The sequence below is a fragment of the Mobula hypostoma genome, chromosome 1 (assembly GCF_963921235.1).
Source record: "Mobula hypostoma chromosome 1, sMobHyp1.1, whole genome shotgun sequence".
Lineage (NCBI taxonomy): Eukaryota > Metazoa > Chordata > Chondrichthyes > Myliobatiformes > Myliobatidae > Mobula > Mobula hypostoma.
The window spans coordinates 88,988,762-89,016,704 of NC_086097.1; the positions used below are offsets into that span (position 1 = coordinate 88,988,762).

At 44.8% G+C, this 27,943-nt stretch overlaps 1 protein-coding gene and 1 long non-coding RNA gene across 2 annotated transcripts in view; one reads left to right on the forward strand and one right to left on the reverse strand.

The window, feature by feature from the left end:
- LOC134348665 (C-type lectin domain family 18 member A-like) overlaps positions 1-23,960 on the forward strand; it is a 65,083-nt gene extending 41,123 nt beyond the window's left edge. Inside the window, exons 6-12 of the mRNA XM_063052420.1 lie at positions 6,299-6,406; positions 8,540-8,632; positions 11,626-11,732; positions 16,715-16,844; positions 17,275-17,371; positions 20,190-20,281; positions 21,602-23,960. Coding sequence (XP_062908490.1) covers positions 6,299-6,406; positions 8,540-8,632; positions 11,626-11,732; positions 16,715-16,844; positions 17,275-17,371; positions 20,190-20,281; positions 21,602-21,630 — 656 coding nt within the window. The 3' untranslated portion in view covers positions 21,631-23,960. The remainder of the gene's footprint in view (positions 1-6,298; positions 6,407-8,539; positions 8,633-11,625; positions 11,733-16,714; positions 16,845-17,274; positions 17,372-20,189; positions 20,282-21,601) is intronic.
- Positions 183-27,876, reverse strand: LOC134348670 (uncharacterized). Its single transcript, XR_010018473.1, has 3 exons — positions 27,784-27,876; positions 2,110-2,183; positions 183-320 (listed from the first exon to the last, which is right to left on the reverse strand). It is a non-coding gene; the product is annotated as an uncharacterized LOC134348670 (long non-coding RNA).
- Positions 27,877-27,943: the final 67 nt, after the last annotated feature.

Sequence of the window (27,943 nt, forward strand, 5' to 3'; positions counted from 1 at the left end):
ATGTTACCAATGTGTTCATTATTTGGAAGATTTTGTGTACCCTTCAACCATCAGGTTCCTGAACCAGTGTGGTAACTTCATCCACCCTAATGCAGAACTGCTACGACAACCTATGAATTCACTTTAAGAACTTCACAACTCATGTTCTCAGTAATGATGTATCTATCCATCTGTCTGTTTGTTTATTTTTACACATTGCTATTATTATTATTTGTTCCGTTTTCATATTTGTCCAGTTGTCTTCTTTTGGTTATTGGTTGTTTGTCAGTATTTTGTATGTAGTTCTTCCATTGACTCTATTTTTGTTCTGCTGTGAATGCCTGCAAGAAAATAAATCTTGTGATAGTATATGGTGACAAACAGTATATGTACATTGACAATAAATGTACTTTGACCTTTGATGTTAGATTATCCACAACCCAATTTTCCAAGCCTCAGCGTTCCTAACGGTCACCTCTACACAACCTCCACCCAACTCCACCCTTAATCTTCAATTCCAAAAGTCTTTCCACAAGCTTTGTTTTGTAGTCAAAATGCAGTGATAGAATTGTGATTAACAGCATAGTAAATGTAACATGCAGCGGGCTGATTTAATGAACGGAGCTTAAGTAAGAGTTTTATTTACTTTCTGGATCTGGAGATACAGAAGTGAATGCTGGACAATGTCAGAGCAAAATGAGGGCAGACTCGAAGCTGCAGAAATGTGTTTTTTGAGAAGATTGATGAAACTATTGTGGAAGGACAGAGTAACAAATGGGGAAGTGTTGCAAAACGCCAGAATAAGAAGAGAGCCGCTATCTTCAATCAGGAAACTGCAGCTGGAATTTCTGGGACATGTACTGAGGAACGAGAAGCTCGAACATCTTGCAGTGACGGGAAAAATTGATGGAAGAAAAAGTCATGGTGGACAGTGCACGATATTCATGAGTTATATCAAGGGATGAACAAAAGTTTTGAAAAGCTTATTAGAACTTCTCGGAAAAAAGACCATGATCATTCATGTCATACGACACGGCACATAATGATGATAATGGGCATTTATCGACCAATAGATTTGCCCTTGAGAAGCGGTGGTGAGTTGTCTACACTGCCGTTGTTCTGGTTAGGAGACTCCCACTGTATTGTTGGAAAGATGGTTCCATGGTCAGACCCAGTGATGCTGAAGGACTGGTGTTATATTTCTAAGCCGGAGTGATGCACAGTTTGGAGGATAACCTGCAGTTGTTGGTATTCCCATGCACCTGCTGCTCTTGACCTTCTTGATAGAGGCTGCAGACTTGGGAATTGCAGATGGAATATTCTGAATGAATTTCTACATTGTGTAGACTTTGCACACTGCAGCAAATATATAGAGTTTGTAGAGCTAATGGAGCCATGGGTGCTGGGTATGCTTCAGGCAAGAAGCAACTTGATCCAGGATGGTGTTGAGCTTCTGAAGAGTTTTCCAGGCAAGTGGAGAATATTCTATCACACTCCTAACTTTTGACAGTGGAGGGGTGTTTGGTGGCCAATTCTAACCAAACCAAATTGCCGCTGCTGGCGACCCCCGTGGATTTGTTGTACTTGTATGATGTGCCCTCAGCACCAATAATGATTGTTACAAAAGTCAAACCCTTTATTCAAGCCTCTATTAGCAATTGGCAAACATATGAACTTGAAGCAATGGAACTTAAGCATACCCAAGTGTAAGTTAAGCATAATAGAGCGGTCAACAGAAGATATGATATCTGTTGGACCCCAGCTACAAACTGCCACAAACAAAGCATGAAGATGTAACTTACTGCCTTCGCTTTGACCATGCCCCCAATCATGTGATTAGTTACTGTAATGAACACAATAAATGTGCAACCTAGAATACACTGGAGATAGAGAACAGGTGCATGGCTCCTACATGGTGTCGGAAGGTAGATCACTCACCAGAGAATATCTAAGCTCTGACTTGCTCTTGTAGACACAGTTGTTATGGGGTTGGTCCAGAAGAGTTTCAGGTCAATGCAGTAAATATTGATGATATGGAACTTAGCTTCAGTAATGGCATTGAACATCAAGGATAGATAGTTGGTCCTCTCAATTGGAGACGTATGTCTCTGGCACTTGGGTGTTACTTACCATGGGTTAGTTCATGTCTGAATGTTGTCTGGGTCTTGCTTCATGCAGCCATGGGCAGCTTCATTGCTGAGGAGCTACAAAAAGGAATTTAACAATGTGATGAAAGAATTACAGGCATATACTGAATTCAGTGAACTGACATCGTAACCACTTCTGATACGTGGCTGGAGGATTGGGCAGCACAGGAGTGTAGTGGTTAGCAGAATGCTTTACAGTTCCAGTGTCCCTGGTTCAATTCCGGTAGCTGCCTGTAAGGAGTTTGTACGTTCTCCCCGTGACCACATGGGTTTCCTCCAGGTGCTCTGGTTTCCTCCCACAGACCAAAGACAAACCAGTTGTAAATTGTCCCGTGATTAGGCTAGGGTTAAGTAAGGGGTTACTGAGTGTCATGGCTCAAAGGGCCAGAAGGGCCGATTTCAAGCTGTATGTTAGTAAGATAAAAGATAAATAATAAATATAAAATATAAAAGATAAAAGATAAATAATAAATATCCTGGGTTTTAACATCCACAGAAAAGGTAGGGGAATTAGAAACATAGAAACAGAGAAAACCTATTGCACAATACAGGCCCTTCGGCCCACAATGCTGTGCCAAACTTTAAAATTTACCTAGGGTTACCCATAGCCCTCTATTTTTCTAATCTCCATGTACCTATCCAGGAGTCTCTTAAAAGACCCTATCGTATCTGCCTCTACCACCATCGCTGACAGCCCATTCCATGCACTCACCACTCTCTGGATTAAAAAAACTTATCTCTGACATCTCCTCTGTACCTACTTCCAAGCATTTTAAAACTGTGCTGTCTCATGTTAGCCATTTCAGCCCTGGGAAAAAGCCTCTGACTATTCACACAATCAGTGCCTCTCATTATTTTATACATCTCTGTCAGGTCACCTCTCATCCTCAGTCGCTCCAAGGAGAAAAGGCCAAGTTCACTCAACCTATTCTCATAAGGCATGCTCCCCAATCCAGGCAACATCCTTGTAAATCTCCTCTGCACCCTTTCTATAGCTTCCACATCCTTCCTGTAGTGAGGCGACCAGAACTGAGCGCAGTACTCCAAGTGGGGTCTGATTAGGGCCCTATATAGCTGTAACATTACGTTTCTGCTCTTAAACTCAATCCCACAGTTGTTTAAGGCCAATGCACCGTATGCCTTTTTAACAACACTGTCAACCTGTGCAGCAGCTTTGAGTGTCCTATTGACTTGGACCCCACAGTCTTACCATTAATACTATATTCTGCCATCATATTTGACCTACCAAAGTAAACCACCTCACACTTATCTGGGTTGAGCTCCATCTGCCACTTCTCAGCCCAGTTTTGCATCTTATCAATGTCCCGCTGTAACCTCTGACAGCCCTCCACACTATCCACAACACACCCAACCTTTGTATCATCAGCAAATTTACTAACCCATCCCTCCACTTCCTCATCCAGGTCATTTACAAAAATCACAAAAAGGAGAGGTCCCAGAATAGATCCCTGAGGCACACCACTGTTTACCGACCTCCGTGCAGAATATGACTCTTTTACAACCACTCTTTGCCTTCTGTGGGCAAGCCAATTCTGGATCCACAAAGCAATGTCCCCTTGGATCCCATGCCTCCTTACTGTCTCAATAAGCCTTGCATGGGATACCTTATCAAATGCCTTGCTGAAATCCATATACACTAGATCTACCGCTCTACCTTCATCAATGTGTTTAGTCATATCCTCAAAAAATTCAGTCAGGCTTGTAAGGCACAACTTGCCTTTGACAAAGCCATGCTGACTATTCCTAATCATATTATGCCCCTCCAAATGTTCATAAATCCTGCCTTTGAAGTAAGACTCACTGGGGTATAATTTCCTGGGCTATCTCTACTCCCTTTCTTGAGTAAGGGAACAACATTCGCAACCCTCCAATCCTCTGGAACCTCTCCTGTCCCCATTGATGATGCAAAGATCATTGCCAGAGGCTCAGTAATCTATTCCCTCACCTCCCACAGTAGCCTAGGGTACATCTCATCCGGTCCCAGAGACTTATCCAACTTGATGCTTTCCAAAAACTCCAGCACATCCTCTTGCTTAATGTCTATATACTCATGCTTTTCAATCTTTTAAGTCATCCGTACAATCACCAAGATCCTTTTCCGTAGTGAATACTGGAGCAAAGTATTCATTAAGTACCTCTGCTATGTACCCCAGTTCCAAACACACTATTCCACTATCACACTTGATTGGTCCTATTCTCTCACGTCTTATCCTCTTGCTCTTCACATACCTGTAGAATGCCTTGGGGTTTTCCTTAATCATGCCCGCCAAGGCCTTCTCATGGCCCCTTCTGGCTCTCCTAATTTCATTCTTAAACTCCTTCCTGCTAGTCTTATAATCTTCTAGATCAGTGGTCCCTAATGCTGCAAAGCATGTGCTACTGGGCCGCAAGGAAACGATATGATTTGGCAATACGAAATGATATGAGTCAGCTGCACCTTTCCTCATTTCCTGTCACGCACTGTTGAACTTGAACACCCCCCCCCCCCCCGTCGGCTGGTCCGCAAGAATATTGTCAATATTAAAACCGGTCCGCGGTGCAAAAAAAGGTTGGGACCCCTGTAACTCTCATTAACTTGTTGGTCGTGGCCTTAATTATTAAGGGTGTTATCCTTTGAATAACAAGAGGATTTAACAATGCAAGGCACAAGCAAAGACAGTTGAGTAGAATTAGAGAAATAGGAATTGAATTACGCTTCAGAGTTTGAGAGCTGTAAGATAGTATAATGCATATATTCAAAGATTAGACAAGCAAAGATAATTAGTTTTAATGGAGACTATTTTCTCAATGAGACAAGTTGGGACAAACTGAAAAGTAGGATAGATTTTTAGTAAAAAAATATACCAAACACAGTCATGGGCAGGCTATACTGAATTTGGTAATGAGCGGTGAACCTGGTTTTCTTAATATTCTAACAGTGCATGAGTATTTATGTACTACTCATCATAATATTGCTGAATTCAATATAGTGTTTAAAAGAAAGAAATTTGTAACAGGTAACAGAAATCGAGATTATAGCAAGACTGATTTCAACCCCACATGACATACACAGTCTATGTAAATGAAGCAATGCTATGCATGGGTATATGATGGCAGATCAGCAGAGTATTTCGAAAGAACATTTGATTCAACATCGAAGGAGGGGCAGAAAAAGATCAGCCATGGATATGCAAAAGGCAAGAATCAACAGAAAAATACAAGGAAAAGCATGAATAGCTCAGGTTATAAAATTATTGTACAATTACTGGAAATACAAAGAACAAAGTGACATGGAATACAAGAGATTCTACAGATGCTGGAATTCCAGACTAACACACTCAAAATGTTGGAGTAACGCACACAAAATGTTGGAGTAACACACACAATCCAGAGTAACACACACAAAATGTTGGAATAACACAAACAATCCAGAACAACACACACAAAACATTGGAGGAACTCAGCAGGTCAGGCACCATCAATGGAAAAGAACAAACAGTCGATGTTTTGGGCCAAGACACTTCTTCAGGACTGGAAAGAATGGAGAAAGAAGCCAGACTAAGAAACTGGGGGGAGGAGAAGAACTACAAGCTAGAAGATGATAGGCAAAGCCCGTGACATGGAAGATGTGTACAAAAAGGAGAGAAAGAACTTACAAGGAGTATTAAACTCAGTGCCCTTTGTGTAGGAGTTATAGTACAGAAAAGAAGGGTGTTAAGTATTATGGCCCCTTTGAGATCTGTTAAGAGTGATGTTGTGAATGACATTAAGGAAACACTGGTAACATTTGAGGGAAAAGGTAGGATTGTAAGGAAGCCAGTGTTGACCCGGGGTAGTTTGGCGAAACCTCTGAGAAGTATTGCACCAGAGCTGAGGCACGTCAGATGCAATGTCGTACCATAGCTCCTCTGCCTTTACAGAGACAGTTGAAAATCTCAACAGTGTAGGAGCAGGGGAATTTGACCAACATAATTAAGACAGATAACACAGTGATTAACACTTTGCTGTTTTGGGGAGCATACTGGACATAAGTTGCAGTAATAGTTCTGATAATACAAGAATGACTTCAGTTAAGAATGACTCAATTGATGATGAAGGAACTTTGAATTTATGTAGCACCTACCACAACCCTGTGATATTTCCAAAGTTATCCAAGAAATCTTCTCTTGCAGAGGTGCCAAGGAACCCTTGTCGGATGAGCTGTGGTAACAGAGGCCAGCTGAACATGAGCTCGTGTCGATGCGAGTGCCTGCCAGGGTTCACTGGAAGGTATTGCCAAGGTAAGAGAAATGGCGAAGAGGGGCCCAATTTTCTCCTTAGATGGTGCAAAAGGGTTGTGCAGTGGCTGTTGTTTCTGCCTCACTGTTCCCGACACCTGGATTCATCCTAACCTTTGATAGTGCCCACTTGAAATTTGCACATTCTCCCTGTGGCCATGTGGGTTTCTCCCACGTGCTGCAGTTTTGTCCCACATCCCATGATACACTGGTAGGTTAAATGACTAATATAAACTACCCCGAGTATAGGTACGTGGCAAAATAATCAAAGGGAAATCGACGAGCACGTTAGAATAGGACTGATGAGGTTGGCTTGCTGAGAGCCAGCATAACCTGAATGAGGCTGAATGGCCTCCTATATTGCAGTAAACAAATAGATATGTGTTTATTTTCATCATTTCACAACCCCAGAATCATGGTAAGCTCCTTAAGTGAAAATTTCATTTCACTGGTAAAGAGTAGGAAACTCTTACTTTGAACTTGGTCAGATCCTCCAAGTATATTTATGATAATGATTCGATAATTGATCTATTGGTGACAACTGATGGTGAAAGAATGGTTGGACCCAAGGAGGGCTTCGTTGCTGTTCTAAGTGAAACATAGAAACATAGAAACATAGAAAATAGGTGCAGGAGTAGGCCATTCGGCCCTTCGAGCCTGCACCGCCATTTATTATGATCATGGCTGATCATCCAACTCAGAACCCCGCCCCAGCCTTCCCTCCATACCCCCTGACCCCTGTAGCCACAAGGGCCATATCTAACTTCCTTTTAAACATAGCTAATGAACTGGCCTCAACAGTTTGCTGTGGCAGAGAATTCCACAGATTCACCACTCTCTGTGTGAAGAAGTTTTTCCTAACCTCGGTCCTAAAAGGCTTCCCCTCTATCCTCAAACTGTGACCCCTCGTTCTAGAAAGCCAAGGGATCTTTTGCCGTCCAGCTCCAGAGAGGTGTGCGGCCTCAGTTTAATGTTGTATCAGCAGGCTCATGGAACACGTCCACCTGCAGCTTCCCCTCCAGTTCGTGCACCGTCCACACCTGGAAAAGCTGGGGTCGCCTGTTGTGTCCGGTGCTCTGATGTGTCCTCTACATTGGTGAGATCCATTGTAAATTGGCCGGGGGAGGGGGGGGGGCTGTTCCATCAAGCACCTCCCCTCCAATTGTCAAATGCAGAACCTCCTGGTGGCCAAACATTTTAATTCCCATTCCCATCCCTATGCCAATGTGTCGATCCATGGCCTTCCCTTGTGCCAAGATGAGTCCACCTTCAGGGTGGAGGAGCAACACGTTATATTCCATCTGGGTAGCCTCCAACCTGATGGTATGAATTTTGTTTTCTCCTTCCGGGGTGAACAAATTCCACCCCCTCCCCTTCCTCTATTCCCCACTCTGACCTTTCACTTCTTCTCACCTGCCTATTACTTCCCTCCTGGGTCCCCTCCTCCTTCCCTTTCTGCTGTGGTCCACTCTCCTCTCCTATCAGATTCCTTCTTCTCCAGCCCTTGACCTTTCCTACTCACTTGGCTTCACCTATCACCTTCCAGCTAGCCTCTCTCCCTCCCCCCCCCCCACCATCTTATTCTGGCATCTTTCCCCTTCTCAGACCTGAAGAAGGGTCTTGGCTCGAAATGTCGACAGTTTACTCATTTCTGTAGATGCTGCCCGACCTACTGAGTTCCTCCAGCATTTTGTATGTGTTGTTTTGGATTTCCAGCATCTGCAGGCTTTTTTCATGTTTGTCATTGATATCCTTTTTATTGTTCTGAAACTCCCTCCCCAGCTATACTGTGGGAGTACCTTTTTCGAAAGGACTGCAGCTCAGAGGCAAGTGGGGATGGGTAACAACACTGACTTTGCCAGTGCTATCAACATCTCGAGAAAGTCAGGAGATTATCCTTGTATTTCTGGATACGGCCATGATTCCGAACTCTTCTGACTCCAAGTACTACCCACCATATGTATCTGATCAGAAATGTTTAGTCTATTGATTGGACTTGAAAATAATAAAACTTGACAGAAAACGGTTTGTTTTGCTGGAATTTGGCTGATGTTCAGGGGTCTGCCCCTAAATGAGTGGGAATAAATGGAACTATTGCGGGTCTCCCGTTACTCTGGTGCCTGTCCTTTCTCCCAGTCAGGTGCAGCCTGCAGTGTATTCATGGCAAGTACAGAGATGAGGAGTGTTCCTGCATTTGTGACGTGGGATATGGCGGTGCGCTGTGTGCGGGTGAGTGTTGACTTGTTCACAGCAATCTACAGACTGAAGAGAGATCAAAACTGACAGAGTGACTTGCAGTGATGGACACCTGTCAGTCAGCAATCCTTCATGAGTGGCATCCGATTGGACACAACTCAACTGTTGGGCCCGGTGTCGCAGTATGTTCGGGTTTAGTTTCAGCCTTTGATTAGAGTTACACCGAAGTGTTACAAAAGCCAATAGAATGGTTCGAGGTGGAAAATTGAGGTTATGCTTAAGGATTAAAGTAAGGCATCAGGGTAGTATCAGATGTTACAATTAAAAATTAAGATTAAGCTTGGGTTTTATCATTAGAGTTAGAAAGTCAGGCGCTTATGTTTGAAGGATTTTAGGAGATGGGTTTCAGATTTGGAGTGATGCTGTGTTTTAAAGGTTTTGGATTAGGGTCTTAGTTTTAGAATTATTGTTGGTTTTAGAGGTTAGGGATAACTCTCAAAAGGCTCTCTCTATGTCACTGATTTAAAATAAGCATCAGCTGACGTGTATCCCTTCATATACAGTGGATTCTGGTTATTTGGGACACATTGGGAATAGTGCATTTTGGCCCAGTTAACTGAAGTTTCATGGAAATAGTTAGAAAGGTATAAAAAAGACAAACTACTGTTTAACTGAGTAACAAACAATGTATTTATATGAAATACAGAACAAATTAGAACACATGCAATACTACTACAGTAATAGAAAATTGTGTACTAGTTCCTAAAGCTATTGGCGAAGGAATTCGTCCAGTGTACGCTGCCATGTAGGGTAATTTTTTTGACTAGTTCATATCTTTTTGTGGCACCTTGGCAGGGGTCTGAAATTTTTTTAAGTCAAAATAAAAAAATAGAACTATCAAATATCACTGCTTTTTGAATTGGCGTCTGCCAGCCGAAATGAATACCATAACACAAGCACACACAACTGATACTATTTAAAACCTGTTTGTTCTAAGTATGGTGTAGCGTCTAATAAAGGGTGTTAGGCAACTGTCTCCTGTCCCAATTAAACAGCATTGTGTCCCAAATAAACAAAGGGGATCCCACCTATTTTCTTGTTTGGTTTTTGTTCTTTAAGAATTGTCCCTAATAAACAGCTGCCCCAGTTAATAGGAATTCACTGTATTCCTGGAGTCCTCTATTTGCCAGTCCTGATTAAGGTCTTGGCCCAAAATGTTGTCTGTCTGTTTCCCTCCATTGATGCCCGAGCTTCTCATTCCTTCAGCTTTATTTGTGATTTGCTGCATATGTTTGGGGTGGTTTGCCATCATGAATAGACCAAGATCATGGGCACGGCAGAAAAGCACTGTTTGTAGACTGTGTAAGACTCCTGTCCATAATTCCTTTCACTCCATTTGAACTAGTAGTCAGCGGGCTTCTTCACTGTTGCCCTTAAATGTGCTCACTGAATTAGAAGTGCTTGTCATCCTGCAGTGGAATGGTTGGTTCTCACAGAGCTGTTCACTGAATATTGTATTCAGAATGCAACAGCTCTGAGCCCAAGGTAAGGAGGACTGTGGATAGTCAGTCTTTCTTTTCCAGAAGGTCAGTAACTAAGCTGTACTAAAATAAAATATTAAGAATTCTGTTTGGAGACTGGAAAATTAGGAAAACAAGGAGCATCTCCCTCCTAAAAAAAATGTGGTAGAGGAACATACAACTGCAGCATTTGAAATACATTTGGATAGGTACATGGATAGATAAAAGTCTAGTAGACAGGACAAACACAAAGTGCAGGGGGAACTCAGTAGGTCAGAAAGCATCTATGGAGAGGAATAAGCAGACCATGTTTTGGGCCGTGATGCTTCATCAGGACTTAAGCTTTAGAGCAGGGTTCCCAGTCTTTTTCTGTGCCATGGATAAATACCATTAAGCAAGGGATCCATGGGCCCCAGGTTGGGAACCTGTTTTACAAGGATATGCAGGCTACTAGACAAAAGCAGAAGACATCATGTTTGGCATTGATGAGTTGGAATAAAGGGCCTGTTTTCATGATTTGTAACTCTTTGACTAACTCTAGCTAAAAAGCTATTAGGCTAAGTACAGACATAGTTTCATTTTTCCCATATCTGGAGATAGCAGTATTTTCTCAGATGGGAGAACGTTCCTCTCCAAATGAAGGGTCTCAACACATAACGTCAACTCTCCATTTCCCTCCACAGATTCTTCCTGACACATTGGCTTCACTCACTCCATCACTGAACTATTCCCATGACCTATGCACTCACTTTCAAGGACCCTTCACCTTGTTCTCGATATTCATTTCATATTAATTATTATTATTATTTTGTACTTGCACTCTTTTGCACATTGATTGTCCATCCTGTTGGGTGTGGTCGTTCATTGCTTCTATTATGGTTTTTTATACTTACTGAGTATACCCACAAGAAAACAAATCTCAAGGTTGTATATGGTGACATATATGTGCTTTGATAATCAATTTACTTTGAACTTCCTGGACTGTTTTTTGTGTTGACTGTCCAACCTTGCTGGCTTATTGCAGTATCTGACTGCTGGCACCAGAGGGCTCTCAGCAAGCACTGGCTCTGACTGGAGACAGCCTGTGTGACAGCTCCTGCTGTCAATATTTAGCAGGAGGACAGTCAAACATTAAGCAGCTTTCTATTTGCCATCTGGTGCAGAGTGTGTCAGGTGAGTTAACAGAGCAGTAAGTAGTTGAATGAATGCATTGCAATAAGGCTAGCATCACGTCGTCCAGCAATGACTTGCATCCTCAGATGTATTACTAGTCAAAGTCTGATTGAGCCATATGACGAGAGGTCAGGACTGTGGACAAAAAGCAAAGCCAAAGGCCTGGGCTGTAAAAGGCAGAGTGAGAAGTTTTATTTTAAAATCCGGAGGACTGAAGGTACAGGCATCACTGATGGAGTAATGGGGCATTCATTAGTGGCTTTACAGCTAGGCTAAAGGGAAGTTAAATTCAGGGACCTCAGTATTAATCAGTGCCTGGCTTTCCTTTCCCAGAAAAACTGGAGTTTCCATTCCACACCTGTGACATGCGGATTGATGGCGACTGCTTCATGGTCTCTCCAGAAGCAGATACTTACTACGGAGCCAAGCATAAATGTCAGGTAACAGACCTGAATAAATCAGAGACAACATTGTCTCAGGAAAATTTTGTATTTAGCCGCCTAATCTCTCTCAAGGTGTGACTGATGCAACGGTGCGGAGGGAAGTTGTCTAACAAGAGTGTTTGATGAGATGGTGCAGAAGGACCAATGTTTGATGGGACAGATTAGAGGGAGCTTTACTCTGTATCGGACCAGTGTAAGGTAACTAGAAGTGTTTGATGGGACAGATGGGGGCTTTACATTGTACCCAACCAGTGCCTCAGGATTTCTGATGGGACAGTGGAAAAGGAGATTTATTTGGTAGCTAGCCTTTAAAAAGATGGTTCTGTCTTAATTCTGCTCATCTGACCTGGAATTTTTAGTGGTCAAGTGTTGTCCATTTTATCTGCTGAGGGAGGTCTCCACCATCATCCTGGTAGTGGGTACAACCTACAGAAGGCTATTTTAATAGTAAAACAACAATTCCAATTGAGGTTAGAGATGGAATCAGATGTACGTCAGCTCTGGTGGGGTTTGCAGGCCATTATTTCCTGCAAAGTGAAACCTAACATGGTGAATGGTTGTGATGCTTCACTCCCAGATGAGTTCAATGCCATTTCTGCACACTTTGACAGGGAGAATAAAACATGAGTCCTGACGAAGGGTCTTGGCCCGAAACGTCGACTGTGCTTCTTCCTATAGATGCTGCCTGGCCTGCTGCGTTCACCAACATTTTTTGTGTGTATTGATAAAACTACACCTGTGTGAATCTCTGCAGCATCTGGTGACCCTGATCTCTGTCTCGGAGGATGATGTCAGAATATCTTTCAAGAGGGTGACCTCTCGGAAGGCATCAGATCATGATGGTGCGCTCAAAACCTGTGCCAACCAACTGGTGTGAATGTTCAAGGACATTTTCAGTCTCTCACTGCTGTAGTAGGAGGTTCCCACCGCCTTCAAAATGGCAGGAATCGTGCCAGCGCCCAAGGAGAGCTGTCAACGACTTTTGCCCAATTGCATGCACATCCATTGTGAAGAGGTGATTTGAGAGGTTGGTCATGGCCAGGATCAACTCCTGCCTAAGCAAGAAACTGGACCTGCTGCAGTTTGTTTATCTCCACAACTGGTCTACAGCAGATGCAGTCTCAGTGGCTCTCCACTTCGCCGTGGATCATCTGGACAATAGTAATTGATTATTGATTACAACTAGGTGTTCAACACAATCATACCCTCATTTCTAATCAAAAAGCACCAAAATCTGGGCCGCTGTACCTCCCTCTGCAACCAGTTTCTTGACTTCCTCACCAGGAGACCACAGTCAGCGTGAATCAGAAATAACATCTCTTCCTCCCTGACAATCGACACTGGTGATGATTGCTTATCCCACCGCTCTACTCTCTCTACACCCGTAACTGTGTGGCTAGGCACATCTCCAACGCCATCTATAAATTTGCTGATGACGTATCTGTTGTTGGCAGAATTTCAGATGGTGGTGAGGAGACGTACGGGAATGAGACAGATCAGCTAGTTGAGTGGTGTCGGAACAACCTTACACACATTGTTAGTAACATCAAGGAATTAATCGAGGACTTCATTCAGGGAAAGTCAAGGGAACACAAACCAGTCCTCAGCGACGGATCAGCAGTAGAAAGGGTGAGTAGTTTCAACTTCCTGGGTGTCAACATCTCTGAAGATCTAACCTGAGCCCAACATATTGATACAATTACAAAGAAGGCACAACAGGTCCCATATTTCATTGGGAGTCTGAGGAGACGTGGTGCGTCACCAAAGACTCTAATATATTAGATTTCTACAGATGTACTATGGAGAGCATTCTAGCTCGCTGCGTCAGTGTCTAGTGTGGAGGAGCCACTGCACAGGATTGAAAAAAGCTGCAGAAGGTTGCAAACTGAACCAGCTCCATCATGGGCTCTAGACTCCCCTGCATCAAGAACATCTGCAGAAGGTGATGCCTCAAGAAGGCGGCATTCATCAGTAAGGACCCCCATTACCCAGGACATGCACTCTTCTCTTTGCTACCCACTGGAACACCACACACTGCCTCTCCAGGGAGAGCTGGGCATCTGAAGGAGGACGGGCAGCTGGCTCTGGTATTAACAGCTGCTGTCTGGACCTACGAAGTCAAAGTCGAGTTTATTGTCATATGTACAACAACATGCTTTTACAGGTGCAATGAAAAACATTCCCACAGCTTAGTCGCTGGCACCTAGAATCAGATATACAATGTTCCTGCTCTATCACTTTACACTTGATACTGTGTGGCTAAATACAGCTCCAATGCCATTTTCAAGTTTGCTGAGGACACCACTGTCGTAGGCCAAATCAAAGGTGGGGACGACTCAGCATATAGGAGGGAGATTAAAAATCTGGCTGAGTGGTGCCCCAACAAAAACCTCTTACTGAATGTCATCAAGACCAAGAAGGTGATTGTTGGCTTCAGGAGGAATTCAGAAGGTGATTATGGATTTCCTTGAGCTGTACCTCATCGGAAGATCGGAGTTGGAGAGGGTCAGCAACTTTAAATTCCTCAGTGTTATTATTCCCGAGGACCTGCCCTGGGCCCAGCTCGTAAGTGCAGTTATGAAGAAAACATGGCAGTGCCTTAACTGCCTTAGAAGCTTGCGAAGATTTGGCATGATATCTAAAACTTGACAAACTTCTGAAGACGTGTGGTGGAGAGTATATTGACTAGCTGCATCATGGCCTGGTATGGAAACACCAATGCTCTTGAATGGAAACCCCTACAAAAAGTAGTGCACACAGCCCAGTCCATCACGGGTAAAGGCATCCCCACCACTGAGCACATCTGTATGAAACCTTGTCACATGAAAGCAGCTTCCATCATGGGGAATCCCACCAGCCAGGTCATGCTGTCTTCTCACTGCTGCCTTCAGGAAGAAGGTACAGGAGCCTCAGGGCTCACACCACCAGGTTCAGTAACAGTTATTACCCCTCAACCATCAGCCTCTTGAACCAAAGGGGATAAATTCACCCTACTTCACTTGCCCGATCACTGAATTGTTCCCGCAACCTATAGACTTACTTTCTCAATATTTATTGTTTCCTTTCTTTCTCTCTTTCTTTATTATTTCTTTTCTTCTTTCTTTTTGTAATTGCACAGTTGGTTGTCTTTTGCCCACTGGCTGTCTGCCCTGTTGGTGCAGTCTTTCATTGATTCTATTATGGTAATTTATTGAGTATGTCTGCAAGAAAATGAATCTCAGGGTAGTATATGGTGATATATATGCACTTTGATAACAAATTTACTTTGAACTTTGAACATTCATGAGAAAAACAAGTAATGTAATTTTTTTTACAAGTAAGAACACAATTAGAACAAACATGTCCATATTAGTATACAGTGGTCATAGTTTTGCTTTACTAATGAGGTGATTAAATTTATGCAAATTGATTCCATGGCCGAGTGGTTGAAGGAAGTAGGTGTTCTTGAACCTGGTGCTGTGTGGGACTTCGAGATTCTGTACCTCCTGCCTGATGGTAGCTGCAAGAAGATGGCATGGCCTGGATGAAGGGGATGTTTGACGATGGACATTGTCTCGTGCAGATACTACTGATGGTGGGGAGGGATGTGCCTGTGATGTATTGGGCAGCCCCTGTACTCTCAGCAGTGTAAGTTGCTATGCATTCAAATGGCCATCTCAGTCAGACCCAGGAGCTGGCAGATGAGAAGATCAGGCAGTGGCTGTCGAGGAATTCGTGGCCATCCCCAATCCCACATTGAGTGCCCAAGGGTAGAGAAGTTGCGTCTGAAATGAAACCAGAACTTGTGGAACAGCGTTTTCAGGTACTCTTAAAAGGGGCTGCATTCTCTTGCATTCTACATATGAATGAAACATTAACATTCGCAGGCAACTGGAATAGCAGGTGGCCTGGGAATCTGTCAATAAACATAGAAAGCTGTCATACCAACGGCTCTGTGCTACACTTACCATCCCAGGTCCCTGATTCCTGCTGTAAGGTGGGGGGTGATAGTTACATACCCACACCCCACACCCCCCGCCACCATTGCTGCCAGTTGGCACAATGAATAGATCACCACGGACTCCAGGTCAGTCCATATAGGAATGTACCCCCCCGCCCCCCATGAAATGGAACAAAGAGTATTTCTGAAAGACAGTTCCTGTTGTGTGGAGCCAGCTCCCGATGGAGATTCTGGGGCCTGGACCCAATGAGAAATCCCAGCTGAACAGGCTTCGGCCTAGAGGGGATCACCCCACAGCTGGTGATCCCACTTGATGGCCAGGAGTGATTGATGGGACAGTGTAGAGAGAGCATTGCTTTGTTTCAAACCCATGCTGTCTATGCCCAGGAGGGTTTGATAGGGCCAGGGCCGTGCAGAGGGAACTGTACTTGGTTTCAAGCCACTTCTCTTTTTTAATCTTTTCTCCCCTAGCTTATGCAATCCTGCTCTGGCGGTATTTGATGAAGAAGGATGCCGTATACTTTATTCCATACTGGTACAGGGTGCCAAACTGCAATCAGCTCAGATTATTTATCTGGCCTGAGAGCACTTAATGGGAAAGTAAAGTGGGTTGTTTACCTTGCATCTAACCCCTATCTGATTCGACACCAGCACTACTTTATATTTAACTAATGCTAGGTTTGATAGAATACTGTAGATAGGCTGTTATATCTAGCCTGGCCCGACCAAGAGGTTTAGAAACACTCTATAGGCTGGAGCCTCGTTTATAATTGACATTTGAGTGTTTCTGACATTTGCTGTTTTCGTAATGAAATAATCTGATGTTCCGAACAGGTTATATATGAGGGGAAGAAACCTCCTTTTGTTCTGATCCTGCACTGATTAAAATTCAAGTATGCTCCATCAGAAATTTTCAGTGATCAGCTAAGTTTACATCCAGCATATGGTGTACCTAGATTGACTTGTGGCGATGCACTCTGTGCTCTGACATGCTTGCCAACCTTTCCTGATTCATTATTATTCTCATGTTTCTGTCCAGGAGCGTGGTGGGATTTTAGCACAAGTTAAAAACCAGAAGGTACAGGATATCCTGGCCTTCTACCTGGGGCAGCTGGAGAACGCCAACGAGGTTACCAACCCTGACTTTGAAACACGCAACTTCTGGATTGGTGAGCTGCTGGGCTCTGGTTATCTGCAGAACGCTATCCACATACTTCCATTCCATTGCTGTCATTGCCCACAGTGTGAAGAAGCTGGGTTGACAGCTTCAGAGAGAGTCAGTGGCAGAAGCACTGGGGCATGAAGGTTACTGAGTGACAGGGTGGGATAGTTGGATTAATAGAAGGGAGATACAGTCAGTGGCACAGTTTGGCGAGGAGAGAAGATACTGAGTGGCAGGGTGAGAGAGAAGAATTAACACCATGGAGATACAGTCAGCATCAGGGGGGGGGGGCTACAGAGTGAAGGAGGGAGCTAGATTAACACCAGTGGAAATTTCATCAATACTGCACGATGCTGGGGGAGAGTGATTACTGAGAGGGAGCTGGATAAAGGTGGTGATTGAATTATAGAAATAATTTGATCATTTGCTACTTGTAGGCTTAACATACAAAACGTCGAAGGACTCATACCGTTGGGATACCGGGGAGATTCCCTCCTTTTACAGCTTTGCATTTGGGCAGCCGGATAATCAAGGGTGAGTGCCCCCTTTAATAACTTTCCATTGCCTTGAGTGAGCTGGTGGCAGCTCACAGCTCTGTGAATCATTCTGCCGTAGTCACATATTACCAAGTGCGGGCTTTGCTGTTGTACTGGGGAAAACGGAATCCCAGTGTCTAGACTGGGCATGGGCCTTCCAGTATTGTGAGACTGACAGTACTTTGCAGCGTTTGGGCCAGGATCTATCCTAGTTTTAACAGAAAAGGAACATTCAATATAATTCAGTTCAATTGCAGTTTAATTGTCATTCAGCCATATGTGAATACTCATGACGACAGCCAAACCAGACAGCGTTACTCCGGGGCCAAGGTACAAAATACATTACCAACAGTCACACACAGCACAAAGCACACAAGGCACGTATAAGTTTAGAAAGATACAGCTATGCAATACGAGGGGTGATTGATAAGTTCGTGGCCTAAGGTAGAAGGAGTCAACTTTAGAAAACCTAGCACATTTATTTTTCCTACATTTACACACTTAGTCCAGCGGTCATGGAGCATACGGATCCCTTTGTAGAAGTCGGCATCTTCGACCTCCGGAAGTGGTCCACAGCAGGGGTGATTGATAAGTTTGTGGCCTGAAGTAGAAGTTCTGCATTTTCACTCAAAGAGTTGAACTGCACGTGCATGTAACAAGAGCTGTATAACTCATCTCCTTCTACCTTAGGCCACGAACTTATCAATCATCCCTGCTGTGGACCACCTGGAGGTCCAAGACGCTGTCGTTACATGCATGTGCAGTTCAACTCTTTGAGTGATAATGAAATTAATAACTCATCTCCTACCTTAGGCCACAAACTTATCAATCGCCCCTGCTGTGGACCACTTCTATAAAGAAGGGATCCATATGCTCCACGACCACTGGACTAAGTGTGTACATGTAGGAAGGGACTATGTTGAAAAATAAATGTGCTAGGTTCTCTAAAACTGACTCCTTCTACTTTAGGCCATGAACTTATCAATCTTATCAATCAATATAAGATTTCAAATGAGCCATCCAACACCACAGAAATATGCAGATGACCGCAATAGAGCTTGTCTTCTGACAAACGAACACTGGGGGGCAGCACTGACTCCAGCCTGGGCGCCATGCCACACCACCCCTGGTGGAACGCACCGACTCCGACACCTCCCTCTTGGCGGCTGTAAACAGGCGACACTGAGGCTTGAGGCCCTGAGTTCCATTCAACACTGCAGAGAACTGCAGTCGACCACAGTAGAGCTCGTCTTCTGCCGAGCAAACACTGGGGGGGCCGGGGAGGACAGCACAGCCTCCAGCCTGGATGCTGCAGCTCACCGGCTCTAATACCCCTCTCCTGGTGGCTGGAAATAGGCTACACTGTGGCTTTGGGCCTAGACCTCGCTATGACCAAGGCCATGCAGCTCCCCTGCTATCCACCCCTACTCATCGCCAGAAAAATCAGTGAATCGAACTTGTGGCGTACCACATTAATAATGTCCAAAAAAGCTTTGCAGTCAGAAGAAAAGCAACCAAGACTGTTACTCGCTATTAGACTGTAAGCCTCCTTTGACTCAGATGGCAGCATGATGCTCAGCTCCTTCATTTTCTCGGCCAGCGAGCAACTCGCTGATGGGGTAGACCTGCACTGCTTTAAGTCCTTAAGATAGCAGTATCTTGCAATCATTAAAAATACGCTTAAAAAGGACAGTGGACCTTCTGTTGACCCTGTAGAAGATGCTGTGATCAAACGTGCTGCCATGCTACCAGAAATCCTATTGAGATTTAAGACTGTACTTGCAGAGGCAGTACAGTACATTGCACAGCCACCGTCGTCATGGTTACATCACTTTTACAGTAATGGGATGCTCCCCTTTTCCATATTAATACAATGCCCTTGGATGGACCTGGTCTTAATTGAGCAGAATCACTGTGCAAAGCATTCACATTAGTAGAACAAAACCAGTAATACACTCATGGCAGGAATGGAGTAGTGTCCGTATGCATAGTAGTTACTGTGAAGGACAAAGTGTTTTTTCACAGCAATGGAGCTACCTCTGTGCATGGTGTTTACTGTCCTGGAACTGTACCTCTGCACAATATTTGCAGTAATGGAGCTTCTTACTCTATGCAGTACTAAGTTGCAGTATTTACAGTCCCTATGTAGACAGTATGTGCAATATTGAAACAGTGCCCCATGCACAGTACTTACAACAATGCAACCCTATCTTGATGTAGAGTTTGTACAATCGTGAAGGAGTGCCAAGTACTTATAGTAATGTAACTATCTTGATGCATAATGGAACAGTGTCTGGTGCTCCTTATTTATTGTGACGGACCTGCATATAACTTGCTTGCAGTATTGTCCCTGTCTACAATGTTTACAGCAGGACATCTGAGCATTATGTGACCGTAAATGCTCTTTAGTGTGACAGTAGTGTTGCTGGGCAGAGTATTTACAAAGTACTCTCACATTGTAATTGCTGTAATGACTCTCTACAATCTTAGCAGCTGTGCTTCCTTGCTCAGTACTAACTATAAAGGCCCAGGCCTTTTGTTTTAAATTTTAGCTTTTGTAGATAAAATCTTTGCAGCAATGACATTGCACAGTATCTTCAGTGATTGATGGTTTTCAGAACAGAATTACTGATAATATCAGTGTCCTCAGTTCAGTGCTTACTGTAATGTGTGTGTACGCATTGTTTGGAGCAATGGGACAGTTCACCCACCACGGTACCTACAAAAGTAGAACAGTCCCCTTAAACAGTGAAGAACCAGGGGGGACATCTTATGTATTCCTTCACTTCATCATCAAAACTCTCTTGTTTGAGCAGGTTTGGAAACTGCGTCGAGTTGCAAATCTCCAGTGCGTTTAATTGGAACGACCAGCGCTGTAAGACTCGTAACCGATACGTCTGCCAATTTCGTGAGTATTGGCATTAGATCATTCACATGACGGTGAGGTGAGGTGTGTAGATAGAGGTTTGGAGGTTTGGTATGAGGGAATATAATTTGGTAATAAGCAATTTCCAAATGCCAAGTACCTGAAATCCCAAGGGAGCTCTCTGTATCATTAGATCTTGATATTTCACATGGGCCCAATCAATATGTAGCTCACCATGAGGTCTTTTCAATGACGTGATTAGCCTTCTAGTTGCCAAGGTCCACTTCAGTGACTCAGTTCGCCTAAATTTCTGGGTGGCCACAATCTTACTCCTTCATAATTACTTTTCTTTGCCATTAAAATGCTGTCACTAATTCACCCTAAGACAATTTAAGGGGGTTTTAAAGGTGGAAAATGAGTGGCATTATAAGAAGGCTAAATCCTCCTTTTCAAAGGGAATCTACCCTTCCAATTCTAGGCAGCTGTTGACAATAAACCAGTATCTGTCCCCACATTGTGCCTAATCAGTAAGCATGTTCCTAATTGTGTGAGCATTATAGAAGTGCTATAGGCTTTAATCCATTAAGATTGTCCAGCACTTCAGCTCAGTGCCAATCTTGGCTGTTTCAGTAACACTCTTGCTTATGAGCGAGTCCCCAGCATTTGAGTTGATATGTCTACCTCTTGTACCAAATACAGGAAACACGCAGATGCTCCAGAGCAGAATCAGAGCATCAGCTTTCCCTCAGATTATTTTTATTTATTTACGGACATAGCCCGGAATAGGCTCTCCAGCCCTCTGAGCCATGCTGCCAGCAACCCTCAATTAAACCCTAACCTAATCATGAGACAACTCACAATAAACAGTTAAACTACTAACAAAGTCCTTCCTTCACCCCCCCCCCCCACTCCCTCTTTGAGTACACCTTTGGACTGTGGAAGGAAACAGGAGCACCTGAAGAGAACCCACACCTTCCACAGGGAAGATATACAAACTCCTTTCAGAGGATGCAGGGATTGAACTCTGCACTCCGAGCTGTAATGGCGTCACGCTGATCACTACGCTGCCCTGGATTAGGCGGTGTCTCTCCGCCGAGCTGAAAGTGACATACCCCACAGCATCCGGTGACCTCGTGCTGTCTCTGTTCTGGGGACGGGAGGGTTGTTGTCTGTCTTGCGCTTACTCCTCCACATGCGATGGACTAGCGCAGATGAGGTAACAGTAATCAAGTTCGAATTTATTGTCATCGGCATACATGCCCAGGGCATAAGCGCCAGAAGATATTAGATTTTTGCGACAGCGGCAACAAACACAAAGCAATGTACATGTAACATAAACCAGTAAATATTTTATGTTTCCAGGAGAAGAGCATGTTGCGCTGTGGGAATGAAGGATCGAGTCAGATGTGTTTCCACAAGGGAGTAAAGAGGCCACCTTCACTTTGTTCCTGAGCTCCACTAACCACTACAGTAGTTTAGCGACTGGGGTCGTAGGTTTGCAATTGTGTTGAAAGTCAGGTTATTTTGTGGCTAATTACTGTTCCAGTCCTCTTGAAATTGGGCAGGTATTGTACTTTGGATTGTAAACCCTGTTGCTAATGTACAAGGGGACTTGTTTCAAAGGAAAGGAGTATTATGTAAGAGGTCCTGGTGTTCTTCTGATACAGGAAGCAGGGTTGCTGCAGTGCTGAGTTTAGTGATCTCCTAGGTAGAGCATTGTTAAAACCAATATTCATTAGAGTGCTAGCTCTCAGGAATACCTTGCTGCTGAATACTGGGGTGTAGGTCACTGCCTGAAGCTTGCAACAAGGACACCTCCTGGTTTTGGTCGTGCCTGGTTGCCCAGACCCTTTCTGCAGGGAGAACAGGAGTGGAACCTGCCATGTTAGCAGATGGGTTGCCTTTTACTGGTCCGCCTTTGCTTGCCTGGTGGTGGGAGCCCCTTTTGCTTTCTTGTTTTGCTGAGACCGAGATGCTCGCAGAGTTCAAAATTCTGGAGTTTGGGTTGGGAGGACGGGAGGGTGGCGGGTAAGGTAAAGATTCACCTTCCTTCCTCCCCTGCCCCCCACTCCCTCCCTGGGTGCGTGAAAATCAAAAAAAAAAATTGCAGATGCTGGCAACCTGAAATAAAAGCAAGTGCTGGAAATGCTCACTGGTCAGACAGCATTTTTGGAGAGAGATGTGTCTGGCGGGGTGAGTATACATAGCTGTACTTTGGGTTCTGCTGGGGTGGAAGCGTGTTCCTCGCCCCTTCCAGCTGGAGCTGCATTGTCATCTGCGATACATCGAAAGGGCAGGCATACTCACATTGAGAAGACTGTACCAAACCACTACTCAATAAACTAGTGAACTGAATGTCGTACAATATGTTGTATTTATAGCAGGCCTCTTAAATGGTCAAAAGATGTTAAAATCTTATAAAAGTAACTGGTTTGATATTGAAAGTGGTATTGTGCAGATATTCACCACATTGCAGCCATTTCCATCTTTACGGAAAACTGAACTGACGGTGATCGAAGTGGCAAGGAGCGGAAAGGGCCTGCCAGGATCCATTTGACTGGATATCCCTAGTCTCTTCGCCACATCCCCAAATCATGTCTATGTCCAGGACTCCACCTAATTGACTCTCAAACTCACCTGGTTAATGGCCTTGAGTTGGCACATGGCATCTGAATACATCTTGCTGTGTTGTTGCTCTGATAGAGTTATTGAGTGCAGGTGACACTGAACGAGGCCTGTAGCCCATTGTGTCCGTTCTGGTATACTGGCTACCTAACCTCATCTCATCTTCCAGTGTTTGATCCGTAGCCTGACAGGTCTTTATGTTGTTTAAATGTGGTTAAGGTTTCTTCTTCTACCACAACTTGAGGTAGTTCCAGTCCTTCATCGGTCATTAAGTGAAAACACATTTTCTCATCTTTCCTCTTAAATCACTTTAAATTTTTGATTCCTCAGATCAAGGAAACAAGTCCTTCAAGTTTAATCTGTTTATGTCCCTGGCCCATCCACTCTTTCCTTATTGCTAAAATGTCCAAGTCCTGGAAATATCTTCACAAATCTAGTCTCCACCCTCTGTAGTGTAGTCATCATCCATATAATGTGACCAGAACTGCATAAGGTACTGTACTTAAATGGTATCTTAATCTAGAATATCCAGCTGTTCTTACATTCTGTATTTTACCTAATAAAGGAAGGTTTTCCATACGCCTTTTTAACCACTTTGGTGACCTATTCTGCTTTTAAAAAATATAAGGGCACATTAATTCTATTGTGTTTCTTGTATTTACTGTGATTGCCTGCAAGAAAAGGAATGTCAGGAATGTAATGGTGACATTTATGCACTTTGATAATAAATTTACTTTGAACTTTGATTCTGTAAGGTCCCTCTATTACCCAAACCACACAATAAACTTATTATACATTCGATTAGCATGTTAAATCTCTACATGCATAGGTCACACTTTAAATTCCTCGTCAGTTTTCTGTTCAACTGAGTTCGTCATCCAAATTCGGAAGCAGGAAGTTTTCCTACTCCCTGACAACATGTCCAATCCTGAAAGTGTACGGTATTACACTGTTAACCAAACTCTACCCATGCTTTCTCTGTTTGCTGGTCTACATCGGTGTCTACTGTCAAAATAGAGTGAATTTTGTTCTGCAGTGCTACCATACTTTGTTTTATCATGGATTATAATCAGACATTTTCTGCTGACATATAGTAAAATGGGACAGATTGCTGTCCAGTTTCTTAGAACTGTTTCATTGCAATTTTATTTTGAAATAAATCAGCCTTTATCATTCCCTGGCAACAGGCTGGTGGATCCGAGAACAGAACTACATAGAAAGATGACATTCTATGCCTGTTCACACATCAATCCCATCTATTCCCACACTAATTTGCTCTATAGTCTATAAAATGTGATGAATGCAGGACTGAAAGTGTAATGTTTGAATGTATGCAGTATATGGAATAAGGTAAATGATCTTGTAGCACAGTTTGAGATTGGCAGATGTGACTTGGACATCACTAAGTCATGGCTAAAAGAAGATCATGGTTGGGAGCTCAATATCAAAGGATACACATTGCATTGAAAGGACATTCAGGTGGGCAATGTGGCACTGTTACTTAAAAGGGGAAATCAAATGCTTAGAAAGGTAATATAAGATTGGAAGATGTAGAATCCTTGTGAGTAGAGTTAAGAAACTGCAAAGGTAAAAAGACCCTGATAGGAGTTATACAAAGGCCTCCAAATGGTAGCCAGGATATGGGGTACAAATTACAATGGGAGACAAAAAAGACATAAAAAGGGCAATTTTACGATGGTTATGGGAATTGCAATATACAGATAGATTGGGATAATCAGGTTGGTGCTGGATCCCTAGAGGGGGAATTTGTAGAATGCCTTTTGGAAGGTTTTATTTAGAGCAGCTTGTGGTTGAACCCACTAGGGATTTCTGGATTGAGTGTTGTGTAATGAACCAGATTTGATTTGGGAGCTTAAGGACCCATAGGAGACAGTGATCATAATATGATAGAATTCACACTGTAGTTTGAGAGAGAGAAGCTAAGATCAGATTCGTCAGTATTACATTGGAGAAAAAGGAATTACAAAGGCATGAGAGAGGAGCTGACCAAAGTTGATTAGACATAGCAGGGATGATGGTAGAACAGCAAATAGTTAGTGCTTCTCTGGGAAGCTCAGAAGGTGGTGGATAGATACATTCCAAAGATGAAGTAGTATTCTAAAGGGAGGATAAGGCAATCGTGGCTGACAAGGGAAGACAAAGGCAGCATGAAAACAAAAGAGAGGGCATATAATACAGCAAAAATTAGTGTGAAGTTAGTAGATTGGGAAGCTTTTAAAAACCAACAAAATGCAACTAAAAAGCAATAAGGAGTGAAAAGGTGAAATATGAAGATAAGCTAGACAATAATATAAAAGAGGGTACAAAATATTTGTTAAGATATATATGAAGAGTAAAAGGTGAGAGTGTGGTGACCCACTTTCTGACACCCACGAACCGGCTCACGAAACAGCGCGCGCAGGCAGAGGGCCGGCAGCAAAAAGGGCGGGAACGGGAAGGCTTTAAAGGGGCCGCAAAGTTTGAATAAACCTCTTTCATCGCAACTCCAACTCACCGACTCCGTGTGGTTATTCTAGCGCTGTGTGTAGCACATCGCTACAATTGGTGACCCCGACGGCCCAAACGATATTTGGACCAGAGATGACCGACGCTGCATCTATTCACGCAGTTTCGTTAGAACTGCCGGGCTTCTGGACGCTGCGACACCATTTATGGTTCGAACAAGCAGAAGCACAATTCCACATTCGGCAGATAACCTCGGAGTCCACTCGCTACTATTACGTGCTGAGCTCCCTCACCCAGGAGACTGCTGCACAAGTTGAGGAGTTTATACAGTCGCCCCTGGAGGACGGCAAATACACAGCATTCAAAGCCCTGCTCATAAGGACTTTCGGACTCTCACGGCGCGAACGAGCACGCCGCTTAATGCACCTGGATGGTTTGGGAGACAGGCCGCCGTCAGCATTAATGAACGAGATGCTGGCCCTGGCTGAAGGACACAAACCCTGCCTCATGTTTGAGCAGGCGTTCCTAGAGCAACTGCCCGAGGACATATGCCTGCTGCTGTTCGACGCAGATTTCAGCAACCCCCGAGAGGTGGCGGCCCGAGCAGATGTGCTGTGGAATGCCAGGAAAGAGAGAGGGGCATCCGTTGCACAGATCACCAAGCCGCGTGCCCGACAGACCAGACCAGGCCCGGCAGCAGAGCCTACAAAACCCGGCGACGGGAGTGAGGAGCCCAACGAACAATGGTGTTTCTACCACCAGCGGTGGGGCACGGAGGCCCGCCGCTGCAGACCGCTCTGCAAATTCCCGGGAAACGCCAGGGCCAGCCGCCGCTGATGGCTACGGCGTCTGGCCATCAGGACAGCCTCCTGTACGTCTGGGACAAGCAGTCGGGACGCCGCTTTTTGGTCGACACCGGAGCGGAGATCAGCGTCTTACCTCTAACGAGTTACGACACCCGCAACAGAGAACCGGGACCCACCCTGAGGACCGCTAATGGCAGCACAATACGAACCTACGGCACCCGCACGGTGCGGCTACAGTTCAGCTCCAGCCGGTTCACGTGGGACTTCACACTGGCCAGCCGTGGCCCAACCACTGCTGGGGGCAGATTTTCTACGAGCCCACAGCCTGCTGGTCGACTTGCAAGGGAAGCGATTAGTCCACGCCAAGACTTTTCAAACGTCCTCCCTGGGTGAAGCACAGTTGCCAGCCCCACACCTGGACTCCATCACGCTGTCCGACGATGAATTCACCAGGGTCCTGGCGGATTTCCCATCAGTACTGACACCGCAGTTCACGGCAGCCATGCCCAGACACGGAGTACAGCACCACATCCCGACCCAGGGACCACCCCTCCACGCCCGTGCTCGAAGGCTTCCCCCGGACAAGCTCCGACTGGCGAAGGAGGAGTTCAAGAAGATGGAGGAATTAGGGATCATACGACGGTCCGACAGCCCATGGGCCTCCCCCCTTCACATGGTGCCCAAGGCAACGGGGGGGCTGGAGACCATGCGGTGACTACCGCAGACTGAACGAGGCTACAACGCCAGACGCTACCCTGTGCCGCACATTCAAGACTTCGCAGCAAACCTACACGGCGCAAGGATCTTTTCCAAGGTAGACCTCGTCCGGGGATACCATCAAATCCCTGTACATCCGGACGACATCCCCAAAACAGCACTTATCACCCCGTTCGGACTTTTCGAATTCCTCCGAATGCCGTTTGGTCTAAAGAATGCCGCACAGACTTTCCAGCGGCTAATGGACGCGAGCTGGACTTTGCATTCATCTATTTGGACGACATCCTCATAGCCAGCAGTAGTCGGCAGGAGCATCCACCTCCGCCAGCTCTACTCCCGCCTGAGTGAATTCGGCCTTACAATCAATCCAGCCAAATGCCAGTTCGGATTCGACACCATCGACTTCCTGGGCCACAGGATTACTAAAGACGGGGCAACCCCCCTGCCCGCCAAGGTAGACGCGGTCCGCCACTTCCGCCGACCCAACACAATCAAAGGCTTGCAGGAATTCGTAGGTATGGTGAATTTCTACCACCGTTTCCTCCCCTCAGCAGCCCGAACCATGCGCCCCTTGTTCACTCTAATGTCGGGTAAGGGCAAGGACATTACCTGGAACGAAGAGGCCGCAACCGCTTTCGTTAAAACCAAAGAAGCCTTGGCAAACGCCGCGATGCTAGTGCACCCCAGAACGGACGTTCCTACTGCCCTCACGGTGGACGCATCCAACATAGCAGTCGGTGGAGTGCTGGAACAACTCATCGAGGGTCGCTGGCAATCCCTGGCGTTCTTCAGCAAACACCTACGACCACCCGAACTCAAATACAGTGCTTTCGACCGGGAGCTATTGGCACTATACCTGGCAATCCGGCATTTCAGGTACTTCTTAGAAGGTAGGCCCTTCACCGCGTTCACAGACCACAAACCGCTTACCTTTGCGTTCACTAAGGTGTCCGACCCCTGGTCGTCCCGCCAGCAGCAACATCTGTCCTACATCTCCGAGTACACGACGGACATCCGACATGTCTCTGGAAAGAACAATGTCGTGGCAGACGCACTTTCCAGACCTACCATACAGGCCCTGTCCCAGGGG